This window comes from Artemia sp. Qi Xiang Cuo, chromosome 8, assembly GCF_049724085.1.
Source record: "Artemia sp. Qi Xiang Cuo chromosome 8, ASM4972408v1, whole genome shotgun sequence".
Lineage (NCBI taxonomy): Eukaryota > Metazoa > Arthropoda > Branchiopoda > Anostraca > Artemiidae > Artemia > Artemia sp. Qi Xiang Cuo.
Window position 1 is genome coordinate 55,886,863 of NC_142801.1, and position 19,960 is coordinate 55,906,822.

A 19,960-nucleotide genomic window follows, 5' to 3' on the forward strand; every position below is an offset into this window, starting at 1 on the left:
GAGAAACACCCTCCAAAAGTCGACAGGAATGGAATTGTCTTGAGGGGGTAATTTTCCATGGAAGAGGGGAAGGGTATTTTTACGTGAAAACAACTTCAACCGTGCCCAGCTCCCTTCAATCAGAAATTAAATTATAAAAAAGTTTCTTCAACTGAAAGTAAGGAGCAACATCAAAACTTAAACGGGCAGAAATAGAGGCTGTTTCCAAAGATTTAGGATTCATTAACTTTAGTGTTGTCAGTCAAAAGCTATGGGCTTGAGAAAATTGCCTGATTATAGAAAAATGGAGAAACACCCTCCAAAAGTCGACAGGAATGGAATTTTCTTGAGGGGGGGAATCTCCATGGAAGAAGGGGAAAGGTATTTTTACGTGAAACCAACTTCAACCGTGGCCCGCTCCCCGCGATCAGAAATTAAATTATAAAAAAAGTTTCTTGAACTGAAAGTAAGGAGCAGTATCATCAAAAGCTATGAGCTTGAGAAAATTGCCTGATTATCGAAAAATGGAAAAACACCCTCCAAAAGTTGACAGGAATGGAATTGTCTTGAGGGGGGAACTTTTCATGGAAGAGGGGAAGGGTATTTTTACGTGAAAACAACTTCAACCGTGCCCAGCTCCCCGCGATCAGAAATTAAATTATAAAAAGTTTCTTCAACTGAAAGTAAGGAGCAACATCAAAACTTAAACGGGCAGAAATAGAGGCTGTTTCCAAAGATATAGGATTCATTAACTTTACTGTTGCCAATCAAAAGTTATGAGCTTGGGAAAATTGCCTGATTATCGCAAAATTGGGAAACAGCGTCCAAAAGTCGACAGGAATGGAATTGTATTGAGGGGGGATTTTTCCATGGAAAAGAGGGAGGGTGTTTTTACATGAAAACAACTTCAACCGTGGCCCGCCCCCCGCGGTCAGAAATTAAATTATAAAAAAGTTTCTACAACTGAAAGTAAGGAGCATCATCAAAACTTAAACGGGCAGAAATAGAGGCTGTTTCCAAAGATTTAGGATTCATTAACTTTAGTGTTGCCAGTCAAAAGCTATGAGCTTGAGAAAATTGCCTGATTGTCGAAAAATCGAGAAACACCCTCCAAAAGTCGACAGGAATGGAATTGTCTTGAGGGGGTAATTTTCCATGGAAGAGGGGAAGGGTATTTTTACGTGAAAACAACTTCAACCGTGCCCAGCTCCCCGCGATCAGAAATTAAATTATAAAAAAGTTTCTTCAACTGAAAGTAAGGAGCAACATCAAAACTTAAACGGGCAGAAATAAACGCTGTTTCCAAAGATTTAGGATTCATTAACTTTAGTGTTGTCAGTCAAAAGCTATGCGCTTGAGAAAATTGCCTGATTATCGACAAATGGAGAAACACCCTCCAAAAGTCGACAGGAATGGAATTTTCTTGAGGGGGGAATTTTTCATGGAAGAAGGGGAAGGGTATTTTTACGTGAAAACAACTTCAACCGTGGTCCGCTTCCCGCGATCAGAAGTTATATTATAAAAAAAGTTTCTTCAACTGAAAGTAAGGAGCAGCATCATCAAAAGCTATGAGCTTGAGAAAATTGCCTGATTATCGAAAAATAGGGAAACACCCTCCAAAAGTCGACAGGAATGGAATTGTCTTGAGGGGGGAATTTTCCATGGAAGAGGGGAAGGGTATTTTTACGTGAAAACAACTTCAACCGTGCCAAGCTCCCCGCGATCAGAAATTATATTATAAAAAAGTTTCTTCAACTGAAAGTAAGGAGCAACATCAAAACTTAAACGGGCAGAAATAGAGGCTGTTTCCAAAGATTTAGGATTCATTAACTTTAGTGTTGCCAGTCAAAAGCTATGAGCTTGAGAAAATTGCCTGATTATCAAAAAATGGGGAAACACCCTCCAAAGTCAACAGGAATGGAATTGTCTATAGGGGGGAATTTTCCATGGAAGGGGGGAAGGGTATTTTTACGTGAAAACAACTTCAACCGTAGCCCGCCCCCCGCGATCAGATGTTAAATAATAAAAAAGTTTTTTCAACTGAAAGTAAGGAGCATCATCAAAACTTAAACGGGCAGAAATAGAGGCTGTTTCCAAAGATTTATGATTCACTAAGTTTAGTGTTGCCAGTCAGAAGCTATAAGCTTGAGAAAATTGCCTGATTATCGAAAAATGGGGCAGCAACCTCCAAAAGTCGACAGGAATGGGATTGTCTTGAGGGGGTAATTTTCCATGGAAGAGGGGGAGAGTATTTTCACGTGAAAATAACTTCAACCGTGCCCAGCTCCCCGCGATCAAAAATTAAATTAAAAAAAAGTTTATTCAACTGAAAGTAAGGAGCAACATCAAAACTTTAACGGGCATAAACAGAGGCTGTTTTTCAAAAAATTTATGATTCATTAATTTTAGTGTTGCCAGTCAAAAGCTATGGGCTTTAGAAAATTGCCTGATTATTGAAAAATGAAGAAACACCCTCCAAAAGTCGACAGGAATGGAATTTTCTTGAGGGGGGAATTTTTCATGGAAGAAGGGGAAGGGTATTTTTACATGAAAACAACTTCAACCGTGGTCCGCTCCCCGCGATCAGAAATTAAATTATAAAAAGTTTCTTCAACAGAATGAAAAGGAGAAGTATCATCAAAAGCTATGAGCTTGAGAAAATTGCCTAATTATCGAAAAATGGAGAAACAGCCTCCAACTGTCGACAGGAATGAGATTGTCTTGAGGGGGAATTTTCCATGGAATAGGGGAAGGGTATTTTTACATGAAAAAAACTTCAACCGTGGCCCGCCCCCCGCGATCAGAAATTAAATTATAAAAAACTTTCTTCAACTGAAAGTAAAGAGCAACATCAAAACTTAAACGGGCAGAAATAGAGGCTGTTTCCATAGATTTAGGATTCATTAACTTTAGTGTTACCAGTCAAAAGCTAAGAGCTTGAGAAAATTGCCTGATTATCGGAAAATGGAAAAACACCCTCCAAAAGTTGACAGGAATGGAATTGTCTTGAGGGGGGAACTTTCCATGGAAGAGGGGGAGGGTATTTTTACGTGAAAACAACTTCAACCGTGCCCAGCCCACCGCGATCAGAAATTAAATTATAAAACAGTTTCTTCAACTGAAAGTAAGGAGCAAAACCAAAACTTAAACGGTCAGAAATAGAGGCTGTTTCCAAAGATATAGGATTCATTAGCTTTAGTGTTACCAGTCCAAAGCTATGTGCTTGAGAAAATTGCCTGATTATCGAAAAATGGGGAAACACCCTCCAAAAGTCGACAGGAATAGAATTTTCTTGAGGGGGGAATTTCCCATGGAAGAGGGGAAGGGTATTTTTACGTGAAAACAACTTCAACCGTGGCCCGCACCCCGCGATCAGAAGTTAAATTATAAAAAAGTTTCTTCAACTGAAAGTAAGGAGCAACATCAAAACTTAAACGGGCAGAAATAGAGGCTGTTTCCAAGGATTTAGGATTCATTAACTTTAGTGTTGCCAGTCAAAAGCTATGAGCTTGAGAAAATTGCCTGATTGTCGAAAAATCGAGAAACACCCTCCAAAAGTCGACAGGAATGGAATTGTCTTGAGGGGGTAATTTTCCATGGAAGAGGGGGAGGGCATTTTTACGTGAAAACAACTTCAACCGTGCCCAGCTCCCCGCGATCAGAAATTAAATTATAAGAAAGTTTCTCCAACTGAAAGTAAGGAGCAACATCAAAACTTAAACGGGCAGAAATAGAGGCTGTTTCCAAAGATTTAGGATTCATTAACTTTAGTGTTGCCAGTCAAAAGCTATGGGCTTGAGAAAATTGCCTGATTATCGAAAAATGGAGAAACACCCTCCAAAAGTCGACAGGAATGGAATTTTCTTGAGGGGGGAATTTTTCATGGAAGAAGGGGAAGGGTATTTTTACGTGAAAACAACTTCAACCGTGGCCCGCTCCCCGCGATCAGAAGTTAAATTATAAAAAAAGTTTCTTGATATGACTGTAATGAGCGGTATTAACGAAATCTTTGCTCTTTATAAATTGGACTGATTATTGAAAAATGTAGAAACAGTATTCACCAGTCGCCCGGAATTAGATTGTATCGAGGGGGGGATTGTCCATGGAAAAGGGGAAGTATACTCTTTACATGAAAACAACTTCAACCGTGCCCAGCTCCCCACGATCAGAAATCATATTATAAAAAAGTTTCTTCAACTGAAAGTAAGGAGCAACATCAAAACTTAAACGGGCAGAAATAGAGGCTGTTTCCAAAGATTTAGGATTCATTAACTTTAGTATTGCCAGTCAAAAGCTATGAGCTTGAGAAAATTGCCTGATTATCAAAAAATGGGGAAACACCCTCGAAAAGTCGACAGGAATGGAATTGTCTTGAGGGGAGAATTTTCCATGGAAGAGGGGAAGGGTATTTTTACGTGAAAACAACTTCAACCGTGGCCCGCCCCCCGCGATCAGATGTTAAATTATAAAAAAGTTTTTTCAACTGAAAGTAAGGAGCAACATCAAAACTTAAACGGGCAGAAATAGAGGCTGTTTCCAAAGATTTATGATTCACTAAGTTTAGTGTTGCCAGTCAGAAGCTATAAGCTTGAGAAAATTGCCTGATTATCGAAAAATGGGGAAACAACCTCCAAAAGTCGACAGGAATGGAATTGTCTTCAGGGGGATTTTCCATGGAAGAGAGGGGAAGGGTATTTTTACATGAAAACAACTTCAACCGTGGCCCGCTCCCTGCGATTAGAAATTAAATTATAAAAAGTTTCTTCAACTGAAAGTAAGGAGCAGCATCATCAAAAGCTATGAGCTTGAGAAAATTGCCTGATTATCGAAAAATGGGGAAACACCCTCCAAAAGACGACAGGAATGGAATTGTCTTGAGGGGGGACCTTTCCATGGAACAGGGGAAGGGTATTTTTACGTGAAAACAACTTCAACCGTGGCCCGCCCCCCGCGATCAGAAATTAAATTATAAAAAAGTTTCTGCAACTGAAAGTAAGGAGCAGCATCAAAACTTAAACGGGCAGAAATAGAGGCTGTTTCCATAGATTTAGGATTCATTAACTTTAGTGTTACCAATCAAAAGCTATGAGCTTGAGAAAATTTCCTGATTTTCGAAAAATGGGGAAACACCCTCCAAAAGTCGACAGGAATGGAATTGTCTTGAGGGGGGAATTTTCCATGGAAAAGGGGAAGGGTATTTTTACGTGAAAAAAACTTCAACCGTGGCCCGCCCCCCGCGATCAGAAATTAAATTATAAAAAAGTTTCTTCAACTGAAAGTAAGGAGCAACATCAAAACTTAAACGGGCAGAAATAGAGGCTGTTTCCAAAGATTTAGGATTCATTAACTTTAGTGTTGCCAGTCAAAAGCAATGAGCTTGAGAAAATTGCCTGATTATCGAAAAATGGGGAAACACCCTCCAAAAGACGACAGGAATGGAATTGTCTTGAGGGAGGAATTTTCCATGGAAGAGGGGAAGGGTATTTTTACGTGAAAACAACTTCAACCCTGGTCCACTCCCCGCGATCAGAAATTAAATTATAAAAAAATTTCTTCAACTGAAAGTAAGGAGCAACATCAAAACTTAAAAGGGCAGAAATAGAGGATGTTTCCAAAGATTTAGAATTCATTATAAAAAATTTTAACAAGAAATCTCTGAATAAAATATTTTTGGAGAGATGGGAGTGGGGTGTCTTAGAGTACTTATAGTGCTGTACTGTGGGCCGAGTTGCTAGCGAAAAACCTGTGTGAATGACTTGAAATAAAAAAATTTAATAAGAAATGGTTGAAAAGTGTTTTGGGGGAGATGGGTATTAGTCTCTTATAGGCGTCTGTTGTCTGAAACCTATAAAAATAAACTATTTCCGTAAAATCTGAGCTAATAAGGGTTTTTCAATTTTTCAATTTCATTTATTTTTTTTTCTTTTTGTACGTATCTTAAAATGTCAAAATATGCTTACGGTTCTAACAATTGTGCTCTATGATTGGTCAGAGACACGATGTGACTTTCCCAAAGGTATTCTATGACCGGTTTTCGACACTACCTAGTCTATTGCATGTATTAAATCAGTATTTTCTACGCAGTGGAACTATAAACACATAAGTCATATCTTTTAAAGAAAAACTGAAGATGGAGCATTTTAATAAAGTGTGTTCACATAAAAAGGTTATTGTAGCATTGAATGCCTACAAGGAGAATTATTTGAACTACGAGACAAGTACTAGTGGTAGTACTATTTGAAATGTATGCTTGCATTGTCATGACAGTAAGGAATTAAATTTCTTCGGAATATTGAAAAATTCAACTCTTATGAAGGTGGTTATGTGAGATTTAGGTCTCCAGAAATGATTGCACTCAAAGAGAATGCTAACATAAAAATAATTGTTGATGATAGAGGACAACTCCTTGCTACTGCTGCAGGTAACACATTACCTACGAATACATCCTATCATCAGCTTTTGGGTATTAGCATTCAGCGGAAGGCTAATAAAAGAAAGGCCTACTCTGCTACTAGTATCGTAAACCATATGTTGTTTACGTGCCGAAACTGTTACATGTGTAAAAATAATGTGTTAATAGATAGTGAAATTGCCAGAAAAATAAAAATGCCATTGTCAGAAAATATCACTACGGAATATAAAGATGAAAAGATGAAAAACAAAACAGCAGCAAACGTTACTGGCCTAGATCTAACAGTCAATGAATAAAATAATACCAAAGACGAAAACCATATTTAGCCTGTTCATGAGACAGCAGTAAAAATTGTGTATGATCCAAAATGGAATAGTGATTATTCTACTGATTACGAACTAAGAGAAGACAATAACTACAATATCAAGAGAGAACATGGTGAACTATTTTATGGAACAGATTCAAAATGTCCAAAGTTAATCATTGATATTAATAATGTATCATAATATATTTTTGTATTAATATTCTACATAGCATTATTTCATTAAAAATATTATATTGTTATGTGTTTATTATTTTTTAGAGTAAGCTAGCATATCAAGTGTTTAGAATGTATATTAAAACATCGGAGATGTAAGAAAAGGAATTTGCGTACATCTATTGTCAGACACATTATTTCCGTAAAATCTGAGATAATAGGGGTTTTTGACCGTAAACTCTAGTTTTTTGTAAGAAAATTATATAAAATACAATTCTCTGGTTCAAATGTGAAACTTAAGTCTAGTTTTGGATACTCATAATGATGAGGACTGATGGTTCTAATTTAAAATTTTTTTTCATAAAACAAACTATTTTTTTTAAACTTCGAAATTATTCAACTTTATTTATTTTTTATCTTTTTTTTTGTACGTATCTTAAAATGACAAAATATCTTTCTTGAATTTACCTCTTGGATACACAATACAGAAATTATAAGAAAAATTGTAATTTCCAGACTTCATTTGCATGCAATAGATACCGAGAGTTCTATGACTCCTCCCCGCAATGAATTCTAAGGGTTTTATGACTCCTCCCCACAATGAATTCAGATTGTTTTAGGAGTCATCCCCCTAGCCATAACTCCATTCAACCTTGAGCAAAGGTATAAAAGTGTGATGGTGTATTTCTCTTCTTGACAACTACATTAATAGCTTCCAAGATGATAGGACTCTATGACACAGAATTTATCGGTTTGAAAAAATCATCCTGTGGTGTTATATTTGAATGTACATTTTTATTATTGTCAATGGAACTCGAAGAAATTTACTGTTATCATTGGATAGTGAACTATAACATGTTTGAGTATGATAAAAGCTTGTGGAGTACTAGATTATATCGTATAAACAGACTGGGATTCTACGATAGAGTGATTACACCACTTAATAATAGTGGTCAGGAACTGAGAAATGTCCAGGAGGAAGTCAGTGAAATTTGCGGCTTTTTTCGGGGTTGAAGCACTCTACGTTAAGGGTAATGTACCTACAGATAAAGTTTTAATTCAAAAGTGTGACCCTAGGATTCCACTTTCAATCTAGAAGAATTTAAGTGTCCTAAATTTGAAGGGGCTTATCACCGTCCTGAAGACGAGGTCAGGTTCTTCGCGCGCTGGATAGCTAAGGACATACCTGATCGTGATAAATGCATAAGACATGGTCAAATCTATTCTATATCATGGGACCATCGTTTCTGGATGTTTAAGAGTGAACGTGTGTATGACTATGTGTCATAATATAATTTTGTATTAATATTCTACATAGCATTATTTCATTAAATTATATTATGCATTACATTGTTATGTGTTCATTATTTTTAGAGTAAGCTAGCATATCAAAAAACTAGAATGTCTATTAAAACATCGGAGATGTGAGAAATGGAATTTGCATACATCTATTGTCAGACACATGGGGTAACATTGACAAAATCTAGGTATCAGAATGTATAAATTCTTTATCAACATCCATTGTTGGATATGTCATTATGTCATTATGAAAAAATTGTAAGTAAGTAGGAAGTAGGTAAGTAAGTAAGTAAGTAACAAACTCTTTCTTGAATTCATCTCTTGGATACACAATACAGAAATTTTATTATAGGAAATTATGAAAAAAAAATGAAGAAACTCTCTATTAACATTCATTATCGATTGAAGTCTCTTCCTAGACAGACAATACAGCAATTTCACAAAATCTAAGTATAAAAGTGATTAAATTCTATATCAACATATCTTTCTCGGATACATAGGAAAAAGTTGACAAAATCTAAATACCATAAAGAATAAATTCATTTTCAAATTTTTAATCGGATACATCGGATAACAGTCATAAAATCTAAGTTCGATTCATGTTGGCTTCATGTGTTGTTATGTTGAATTTAGATTAGACCGGTTTTTCTTTTTATATTAGAGAGTAGCGTATATTTTTAGAGTAGAAAAAAAAATTCTGGTTAGTCTGAAGCTGATTGTGAGACTGTTAGGACTCTAAAAAATGGATAGATTTGAGAAAGAGCGAATCATGGGGGGGTCTACTGTTTATGGAAAAACGTTTGATTCTAGATGACAATTTTCTATAGCTGTCTATTCAAAGGAAGACATTTTCTCAGGGAATGCTTGTCGATATTGACCGTAAACTCTAATTCTTGTAAGAAAATTATAGAAAATACATTTCTCTAGGTCGAATGTAAATCTTTGGCTAGAAAAAAGCTACATGGAAATTTCATTCAAGGAATGACGAAAAAATTGTAAGTAAGTAACAATGTCTGTGTGTGTGTGTGTGTGTATGTGTGTGTGTGTGTGTGTGTGTGTGTGTGTGTGTGTGTGTGTGTGTGTGTGTGTGTGTGTGTGTGTGTGTGTGTGTGTGTGTGTGTGTGTGTGTGTGTGTGTGTGTGTGTGTGTGTGTGTGTGTGTGTGTGTGTGTGTGTGTGTGTGTGTGTGTGTGTGTGTGTGTGTGTGTGTGTGTGTGTGTGTGTGTGTGTGTGTGTGTGTGTGTGTGTGTGTGTGTGTGTGTGTGTGTGTGTGTGTGTGTGTGTGTGTGTGTGTGTGTGTGTGTGTGTGTGTGTGTGTGTGTGTGTGTGTGTGTGTGTGTGTGTGTGTGTGTGTGTGTGTGTGTGTGTGTGTGTGTGTGTGTGTGTGTGTGTGTGTGTGTGTGTGTGTGTGTGTGTGTGTGTGTGTGTGTGTGTGTGTGTGTGTGTGTGTGTGTGTGTGTGTGTGTGTGTGTGTGTGTGTGTGTGTGTGTGTGTGTGTGTGTGTGTGTGTGTGTGTGTGTGTGTGTGTGTGTGTGTGTGTGTGTGTGTGTGTGTGTGTGTGTGTGTGTGTGTGTGTGTGTGTGTGTGTGTGTGTGTGTGTGTGTGTGTGTGTGTGTGTGTGTGTGTGTGTGTGTGTGTGTGTGTGTGTGTGTGTGTGTGTGTGTGTGTGTGTGTGTGTGTGTGTGTGTGTGTGTGTGTGTGTGTGTGTGTGTGTGTGTGTGTGTGTGTGTGTGTGTGTGTGTGTGTGTGTGTGTGTGTGTGTGTGTGTGTGTGTGTGTGTGTGTGTGTGTGTGTGTGTGTGTGTGTGTGTGTGTGTGTGTGTGTGTGTGTGTGTGTGTGTGTGTGTGTGTGTGTGTGTGTGTGTGTGTGTGTGTGTGTGTGTGTGTGTGTGTGTGTGTGTGTGTGTGTGTGTGTGTGTGTGTGTGTGTGTGTGTGTGTGTGTGTGTGTGTGTGTGTGTGTGTGTGTGTGTGTGTGTGTGTGTGTGTGTGTGTGTGTGTGTGTGTGTGTGTGTGTGTGTGTGTGTGTGTGTGTGTGTGTGTGTGTGTGTGTGTGTGTGTGTGTGTGTGTGTGTGTGTGTGTGTGTGTGTGTGTGTGTGTGTGTGTGTGTGTGTGTGTGTGTGTGTGTGTGTGTGTGTGTGTGTGTGTGTGTGTGTGTGTGTGTGTGTGTGTGTGTGTGTGTGTGTGTGTGTGTGTGTGGCAAGACAATTCCATTCCTGTCGACTTTGGGAGGGTGTTTCCCCATTTTCCGATAATCAGGCAATTTTCTCAAGCTCATAGCTTTTGACTGGCAACACTAAAGTTAATGAATCCTAAATCTTTGAAAACAGCCTCTATTTCTACCCGTTTAAGTTTCGATGTTGCTCCTTACTTTCAGTTGACGAAACTTTTTTATAATATAATTTCTTATCGCGGGGAGCGTGGCACGGTTGAAATTGTTTTCACGTAAAAATACCCTTTCCCTCTTCCGCGGAAAATTCCCCCCTCAAGACAATTTCATTCATGTCGACTTTTGGAGGGTGCTGCCCCATTTTTCGATAATCAGGCAATTTTCTCAAGCTCATAGATATTGATAATGCTGCTCCTTACATTCAGTTCAGGAAACTTTTTTATAATTTAATTTCTGATCGCGGGGAGCTGACCGCGGTTGAAGTTGTTTTCACGTAAAAATATCCTTCACCTCGTCCATGGAAAATTCCCACCTGAAGACAATACCATTCCTGTCGACTTTTGGAGGGTGTTTCCCCATTTTTCGATAATCAGGCAATTTTCTCAAGCTCATAGCTTTTGACTGGCAACACTAAAGTTAATGAATCCTAAATCTTTGGAAAAAGCCTCTATTTCTGCCCGTTTAAGTTTTGATGTTGCTCCTTACTTTCAGTTGAAGAAACTTTTTTATAATTTAATTTCTGATCGTGGGGAGCTGGGCACGGTTGAAGTTGTTTTCACGTAAAAATACCCTTCCCCTCTTCCATGGAAAATTACCCCCTCAAGACAATCCCATTCCCGTCGACTTTTGGAGGGTGTTTCTCCATTTTTCAACAATCAGGGAATTTTCTCAAACTCATAGCTTTTGACAGTCAACACTAAAGTTAATGAATCCTAAATCTTTGGAAACATCATCTATTTCTACCCGGTTAAGTTTTAATGTTGCTCCTTACTTTCAGTTGAAGAAACTTTTTTATAATTTAATTTCTGATCGCGGGGCGCGGGCCACGGTTGATGTTGTTTTCACGTAAAAATACCCTTCCCCTCTTCCATGGAAAATTCCCCCCTCAAGACAATTCCATTCCTGTCGACTTTTGGAGGGTGTTTCTCCATTTTTCGATAATCAGGCAATTTTTTCAAGCTCATAGCTTTTGACTGGCAACACTAAAGCTAATGAATCCTAAATCCTTGGAAACAGCCTCTATTTCTGCCCGTTTAAGTTTTGACTTTTTTATAATTTAATTTCTGATCGCGGGGAGCTGGGCACGGTTGAAGTTGTTTTCACGTAAAAATACCCTTCCCCTCTTCAATGGAAAATTCCCCCTCAAGACAATTTCATTCCTGTCGTCTTTTGGACGGTGTTTCCCCATTTTTCGATAATCAAGCAATTTTCTCAAGCTCACAGCTTTTGACTGGCAACACTAAAGTTAATGAATCCTAAATCTTTGGAAACAACCTCTATTTCTGCCCATTTAAGTTTTGATGTTGCTTCTTACTTTCAGTTGAAGAAACTTTTTTATAATTTAATTTCTGATCACAGGGGGCAGGCCACGGTTGAAGTTGTTTTCACGTAAAAATACCCTTCCCCTCTTCCATGGAAAATTCCCCCCTCAAGACAATTCCATTCCTGTCAACTTTTGGAGGGTGTTTCCCAATTTTTCGATAATCAGGCAATTTTCTCAAGCTCATAGCTTTTGACTGGCAACACTAAAGTTAATGAATCCTAAATCTTTGGAAAAAGCCTCTATTTCTGCCCGTTTAAGTTTTGATGTTGCTCCTTACTTTCAGTTGAAGAAACTTTCTTATAATTTAATTCCTGATCGTGGGGAGCTGGGCACGGTTGAAGTTGTTTTCACGTAAAAATACCCTTTCCCTCTTCCATGGAAAATTACCCCCTCAAGACAATTCCATTCCTGTCGACTTTTGGAGGGTGTTTCTCCATTTTTCGATAATCAGGCAATTTTCTCAAGCTCATAGCTTTTGACTGGCAACACTAAAGTTAATGAATCCTAAATCCATGGAAACAGCCTGTATTTCTGCCTGTTTAAGTTATGATGTTGCTACGTACATTAATTTAAAGACACTTTCTTATAAGTCACCTTCTGGTCGCGGGGGGCGGGCCAATGTTGTTCTTGTTTTTACTTAAAAACAACCGCCCTCTCGGTAATGAAAATTCCCCCCTCACCATCCTCCACGGAATGGCCTCGGTTAGACTGTGTTTCCCAATTTTTTTATAATCAGGCACTTTTCTCAAGCTCATAGCTTTTGACTGGCAACACTAAAGTTAATGAATCCTAAATCTTTGGAAACAGCCTCTATTTTTGTCCGTTTAAGTTTTGATGTTGCTTCTTACTTTCAGTTGAAGAAACTTTTTTATAATTTAATTTCTGATCACAGGGGGCGGGCCACGGTTGAAGTTGTTTTCACGTAAAAATACCCTTCCCCTCTTCCATGGAAAATTCCCCCCCTCAAGACAATTCCATTCCTGTCAACTTTTGGAGGGTGTTTCCCAATTTTTCGATAATCAGGCAATTTTCTCAAGCTCATAGCTTTTGATTGGCAACACTAAAGTTAATGAATCCTAAATCTTTGGAAACAGCCTCTATTTCTGCCCGTTTAAGTTTTGATGTTGCTCCTTACTTTCAGTTGAAGAAAATTTTTTATAATTTAATTTCTGATCGCGGGGGGGGAGGGGCAGGGTTGAAGTTATTTTCACGTAAAAATACCCTTCCCCTCTTCATTGGAAAATTTTCCCCCTCAAGACTATCCCATTCCTGTCGGCTTTTGGAGGGTGTTTTTCCATTTTTCGATAATCAGGCACTTTTTTCAAGCTCATAGCTTTTGACTGGCAGCAATAAAGTTAATAAATTCTAAATCTTTGGAAACAGCCTGTACTTCTGCCCGTTTAAGTTTTGATGTTGCTCCTTACTTTCAGTTGAGGAAACTTTTTTATAATTTAATTTCTGATCGCGGGGAGCCTTACAGTAGTCTAAAGTCTTTCAGAAAAAAGCTCAGACACGATGTCAAATTTATGAGCAAAAAAGATAAAAAGAACCATGAACATGTCATATTTAAATATCACAAGAGAGATGTGAAATGTTTCCAGCAAAACTAAATACATGCTTGGGCAATTCATAACAATAACAAAAACATTGCCACCTTTTTAAAATGTCCACGCGTATGGTTGTTACCATGCCAGCTTTTTTTTTCGCAATGTCCATGTCTAAATATAGTGTCAATGGCGTGGGTTTTCTTGTACAATTCAATGTATTTTTTCATGTAAGTTTAGAATATATAGAATAGATACTACTCGGTACTTGTATCATTTCCCTCATATTAACCCCATAGCATTGCTTAGAATTGATTCGACTTTATTAATTTCATTAGAATGTTTTAAGAAGCATATCTCAGTTTTCAGAAAAATGTATCTTCATGTTTCAGACGGTATCCTAGAGCTAAATATTTCCTGTAACTTCTCAGAGTTCAAAATAAGCCACCTAAGCCCTTTTGAATCCGTTAAACACTTCTGAACCAGTTAAAAACGTTCGGGACTCGTATCATTTCCCTCATAGTACCCCCATAACATTGCTTAGAATTTATAGGACTTTATTAATTTCTTCAGAATGTCTTAAGAAGCTTATTTCAGTTTTCAGAAAAATGTATCTTAATGTTTCAAACGGTATGCTAGACCTAAAACCTATATTTACAGTAACTTCTCTGAGTTCAAAATAAGTCAGTTAAGCACTTTTGAATCAGTTATACACTTCTGAAACAGTGTATCAATTTTGCCAATATGAACAGCCTATATTTATTTCCATACCATTATTTCTTATGTTTGATTAAGGTGCTTTACTTTTTTAATATACATATTAAACGAATTGTCTTGAATATCTGATTTTGAATATCTTTAGTTATAATCCATCAGAATTTATGAGAAAATTAAGAATCTTTCAGTTATGAATAACAAAACACGTTTCTAACTGCCTTCGGAGAAATCTGGCTTTTGAGAAAAAATTAGTTATAGGTTAATCCTGTGCCAAAAATCATTTATTTCCACAAATTTCATGCCTATTGTCAAAGTTGAGATGTGTTCAGTATGTCATTAAGATACTAGAGGATAAAGCTTATAAAGAAAGTTCAAATATAATTAATTATTAACTACATATATTTTCGTGCTGAATTATCATTAGTTCTTTTTCCCGGAAATAGGATATCAATTTTGACAACATGAACAGCCTATATTTATCTCCATAACATTATTTCTTATGTTTGATTGGGGTGATGTAATTTTTTCAATATACATATCAAACGAATTGTCTTTTAATGCTGATTTTGAATATCTTTAATTTATTTCATTTAACTTAATCCATCAAGATTTATGAGAAAATTAATAATTATTCTGTTAAGAATCGTTTCCATAACACGTTCCTAACTCCCTTTGGAGAAAAAATTATTTATAGGCAATTGGAATGCAGATGAAATGCGTGCACTAGTCATGATGCCAAGAGTTCACCGAGTGATACCATGTCAATCTGTTTTTCTGTACTGTTGATAATGAGAAATAATTAACCCTTTTGAGAAGGACTAAATCTGTAAAATAATTAATGCAAGAATATAATACTTTAGTAAAAAAATTATGGAAAGTACATAAATGAATTATGAAAAGCAGGCAGTCCAGAATGCATTATATTAAATACCTAACCTAACTTAACCAACTCTATTCAACCTGATTCCTCAATAATACTACTACTACTAACAACTCACCGCAGCACCAAGCCGCCTGAGGCCAACACAGCTACGCACGCTCCTCCTCCACCCCAATCAAATTCAAAGCCTCCATTTTTACACCTTCCCACGAAGTTCCCATTTCCTTTAAATCTTTCTTTATGACGTCCTCCCACCCCAGACGGGGACGACCTGCTTTCCGTTTAGACTTAGACGGTTAGCCGAAACGAACAATCTAAGGCAATCTGTCATCCTTCATCCGCACGACGTGTCCGAGCCACCTCAACTGTTCTTTCATTATAGCCCTAGAGAGCGGTATTGAACCACATTTTTCGTATAGCCTATTGTTTGAAATACGGTCAGTCAGCCCGGTACCTAGAACAATCCTTAAGCAATTTCTCTGGAAAACATCTAGCAAATCTTCATCCGCTTTTCTGGGCGTCAATGATTCAGAGCAATATTTGACCACTGTCATCACTGTAGCTTCCAATATTCTGATCTTGGTTTGCAGACTTGTCTTCCTATTCTTTCAAATATTTTTCAAATGTGAAAAAAACACCCTGAGCCTAGGCTATTCTACTTTTAACATCTTCACTGCTCGCACCATTTTACTAATAATACTACCATGGTAAGTGAAGCTGCCCACCTGATCAAGTTTTTCATTACCCAACGTCACCTTTTCATCTTCACTTATTCCTAGCCTTGGTGACTTAGTCTTCCTAACATTAATTTTCAAACCAATTCTAGCACCCTGAACTCGCAAAACCTCTTAAACGTCATTCATTTTGCTCACACTTTCATCTAGGATGCTTAAATCATCAGCATAATCTAAGTCCAGGAAATTGTTTCCTCCCCATTTGATTCCGTGGTCTCCCATTGCCTTTCCTGTGCTTCTTAAGACAAAGTCCATCAAAATAATCCATATAAAAGGGGATAGAAGACAACCCTGCTTAACTCATGATTTAATACAAAACCAGCTGCTAACCTCATTTCCTACTTTAACCGCAGCAGTGTTATTCTTGTATATAGCACTAATCACTTTATTGTATTTGTCTGGTAGACCATACAAGGATAAAACCTTTACTAAAGATCTTCTATCAACAGAATCGAATGCTTGCTCATAATCTATAAAACTGAGGACCAAAGGTGTTTCAAAACTCAGGCACTTCTCAATTATTAGCCTAAAAGTGAAAATTTGACCGACACATCCTCTACCTTTTCTAAAACCGCACTGTTCTTCTCTTAAAACTTTGTCTACGGCATCTCTCAGTCTAAAAAGTATCATATTACTAAGTAATTTACTACCTACAGAGACCAGACTAATGCCTTGATAATTACCACACTCACTTTTATCAACTTTCTTATAAAGTGGCTTAATTAAGGTTTTCCTACAATCGTTAGGTACTTCCCCTTTTTCAAAAATCATATTCATAATCTTCAGTAACTTATTTCTAACCTCAGAGCCACCATATTTAAGAAACTCATTTACCACCCTACCAGCATGTGGAGCCTTATTATTTTTAATCCTTTTGGCACTGTTGCTAATTTCTCCTCCTAAAACAAATCTTCATTCACATCCAAGGTATTACAAACCTTTTCATTTTCCTCTATATCTTTTCCTGCAACTATATCTCAGTTAAGCAAATTCTCAAAATGTTTGGCCCATCTCTCTTTAGTTTTTTGCCTTATCGCTAATTGCGGCCCCACTCCTACCTTTAAGTGGGCCAAGTCCGGATTGACTACTCCCTCTCAATTTGTTAACATGCCAGTACATGTCTTCTCTGTGTTTTTGTCGTCTTTATGTGTGTGTCGTCTGTTTGTGTGTTTCGCCTCTGTGTGTGTGTGTCGTCTCTGTGTGTTTGTCGTCTCTGTGTGTGTGTCTTATTGGACACATTGCCGAGGATCTTCCAGATCCTTGGCAATTTTATCCATGGGCTCCACTTCACACCTCCTTAGTTCATATTTTAATGCTTTCTCCACTTTCTTTACATTCTTTTTATTTTCATATGATCTATCACTGAGATAATTCTTGTACAAGTCCTTTCTCCTTTATATTAAACATATAGCTTTTTCACTAATATTCTTAGCTGCAGTTCTAGCTTTCTTCCCTAATACACCTTCAGCAACTTCACAAATTATTTTTCTAAAATTATTCCAACCATCTTCCACATTATCAAATTTTAAACTCTAAAGTTTAGTATTCAACTGTCCCTGGAAAGTTTCTCTCAAATTCTCATACTGGAGTCTACCAACATCATAACTTCCCGGGAGGTAGTAACCCTTCCGATATTTCAGGTTTAGATTAACCTTTGACACTACTAGATGGTGATCTTGACTTTTAACATCAATAACAGCACTCCTATATACCCTAGTATCTTGTATTGATCCTGCCAGTCTTTGATTTACTATAACATAATCAATAAGGTTTGCTGTCTTACCATCACTTGAATACCATGTTAACTTATGCGCCATTTTATGACCAAACACTGTATTGGTTATTACTAGATTGTTATACCTACAAAATTGCATCAGTCTGTAGCCATTACTGTTTTCCTTTCCTACACCAAATTTACCTAGGCTAGGATGCCATCTATCCCTATTTCTACCGACCTGGGCGTTAAACTCTCCCAGTAATAACATCATATTTCTACCTGGGACCCTGTCCATTTGCTCCTGTAACTGAAAGTAAAATTCATCTGAGTCACTAGTATCTCTGTTAGTCGGTTCTACAGGGGCGTATACTACCATAAATGATACCCTGAAATTTTTTAGTCATAAAATGAGCAATTAGTATTCTATTATTAATACCTTCCCAGCCTAAACAAGACTTAGCAGCTTCCATTCATCATGAGCCCTACTCCCTGTCTATGTACCCCATCCTTCCTGTCTGAGTAAACAAATTCTATATCACCTAATTTCAGGCTTCCGACCCCTGGGATGTGAGTTTCTGAAACTCCTAATAAATCCCGTTCGAATCGTCTGAATTCGTCAGTCAAAAAGTCGATACGATAGTCATTTTTTAACTTCGTAACACAGGCTAAAAATAGAATTTCTGTCTTTTTTATTGTTTTAAAAAATAAAGTTGAGTCAAACTTTAGCGTAAAGAGTGAGGCGTTGAGGAGGGGACAGCCAATTTCATATAAGGAATAATTTATTTTCGCCTCAGGAATAGCAATGATCCCGGATACCAGTGCAGGACGGGGATCACATATATTCTCAAGTCTAAACTGAAGTAAACTGAAGGCTTAGAACTGGACAGCAAGAAGTCCCTGGGACCTCTATGAATGGAGGCTTTGTGCAATCCTGGGCCCATTTTGGTCACAACATGGTTTTCAGCACTTGGCGATGCTCTTCTATCAACAAGATAGAAGAGTTTCCTCAATCCCTCAGGTTTATCGGCTAAATAGATATTAGAGGTACTGCTATACACGGCGGTGTTGCATTATATTTATATTCCTCTCTATGAAGTAGGTCAAATTCTTTTAACCCTTTTCTCTCATCAGAAATTTAAATCATTATTCTCATTTTATGTCCATGCACGAAAAATGTGATAAATTCCTGAAGAAATAAGCTGATGCTCGCCTATCGTCACAGGCTAAAAATAGAATTTCTGTCACATTGCATCTAACACTTTAGAATAGATTATTCTTAGTAACTCTTTATTTGAAGTCCAGTTCGCCTGTAAATAAATATTGAAGGTCGTAATAAACAATGATGCTCTAGAGGGTGTCCAATTGTCCCCCAAATATGTGTGTATCCCTCAAATATACAGGGTCATTACTACTTATAATCACATGAGTCCGTTAAAAATAAGTCATTTAAAAAAAAAATCATTCATAAGAGCTACTATTCGTTTTATAGACAGTTCTGCTTTTACTTAAAAGTGGTTCTGCTGAATTGGACAACCCTCCCCTAAGCGCAATTAAATAAAAAAAACAAGGTTTTTTAACTGAAAGTAAGGAGCGTAACGAACAGAAATTATTCCGTGTATGATAGGGGCTGTCCCCTCCTCAATGCCTCGCTCTTTACGCTGAAGTTTTTTATTGTTTTAAAAAATAAAGCTGAGTCAAACTTTAGCGTAAAGAATGAGGCGTTGAGGAGGGGACAGCCCCTTTCATATAAGAAATAATTTATGTTTTCGTTCCCCCTAGGGAAATTAAAAAAATTAAACTCAAATAAAATTTTCAAATTTGGAAAGCCTTATTTTCCACGGGGGGTATTTTTCTGAGGGGAGAGGGTATTCTCCAGGGGGTCTTTTCCGTGGGGGGTATTTTCCAGGGAGTACTTTCCGGGGGGTATTTTCCGGGGGGGGGGTCTTAGCCGGGGGGTAAACACTGGCCACCATTCCTCTTATAAAAAATACCGAAGCACCACTACTTTTACTTACAAGTGATTCCGCTGAATCGGACAATCCTCCACTAAGCACAAAAGTTCGTATTTCACTTCTATCACATGTATTTTGTTCATTTTTATTCTTTTCAGGATGTAATATCGCCCAAAATATAATTATTTCTAAACAAGATATGGTTAACATAACCAGCCAGGAAAAACAACCACGGTTTCCTTTTAATAACATTATAGAGTAAAAGACTTATTTTAAAGTCGCAACCATTTAAATTTTTTAAACGCTTGTTTCAGAGTGAATAACTTACTAAAGTTTAGATGCAATTTTAGATTGATGAAGCATAGTCGGTAGACCGAAATAAACAGAGCGGTTGTTGCCAAAACGTGACTTACTTTTCTTTTGCTTTGCATTCATCGTTACTCGAGGTTTTTTTTGCAACTTTTAGTCAGCTGGTTTTGTATTTGCTTCTTTATCTTTTGCCTTTAATTCGTTGGTGGTAAATTTTTATTAAAGTAGA

General features: G+C 37.3%; 1 protein-coding gene across 1 annotated transcript in view; it reads right to left on the bottom strand.

Moving 5' to 3' along the window:
* LOC148949585 (putative methyltransferase-like protein 24) overlaps positions 1-19,730 on the bottom strand; it is a 121,085-nt gene extending 101,355 nt beyond the window's left edge. The window contains exon 1 of the mRNA XM_089093022.1: positions 19,486-19,730. Coding sequence (XP_088949148.1) covers positions 19,486-19,674 — 189 coding nt within the window. The 5' untranslated portion in view covers positions 19,675-19,730. The remainder of the gene's footprint in view (positions 1-19,485) is intronic.
* Between the last annotated feature and the right edge of the window lie 230 nt (positions 19,731-19,960).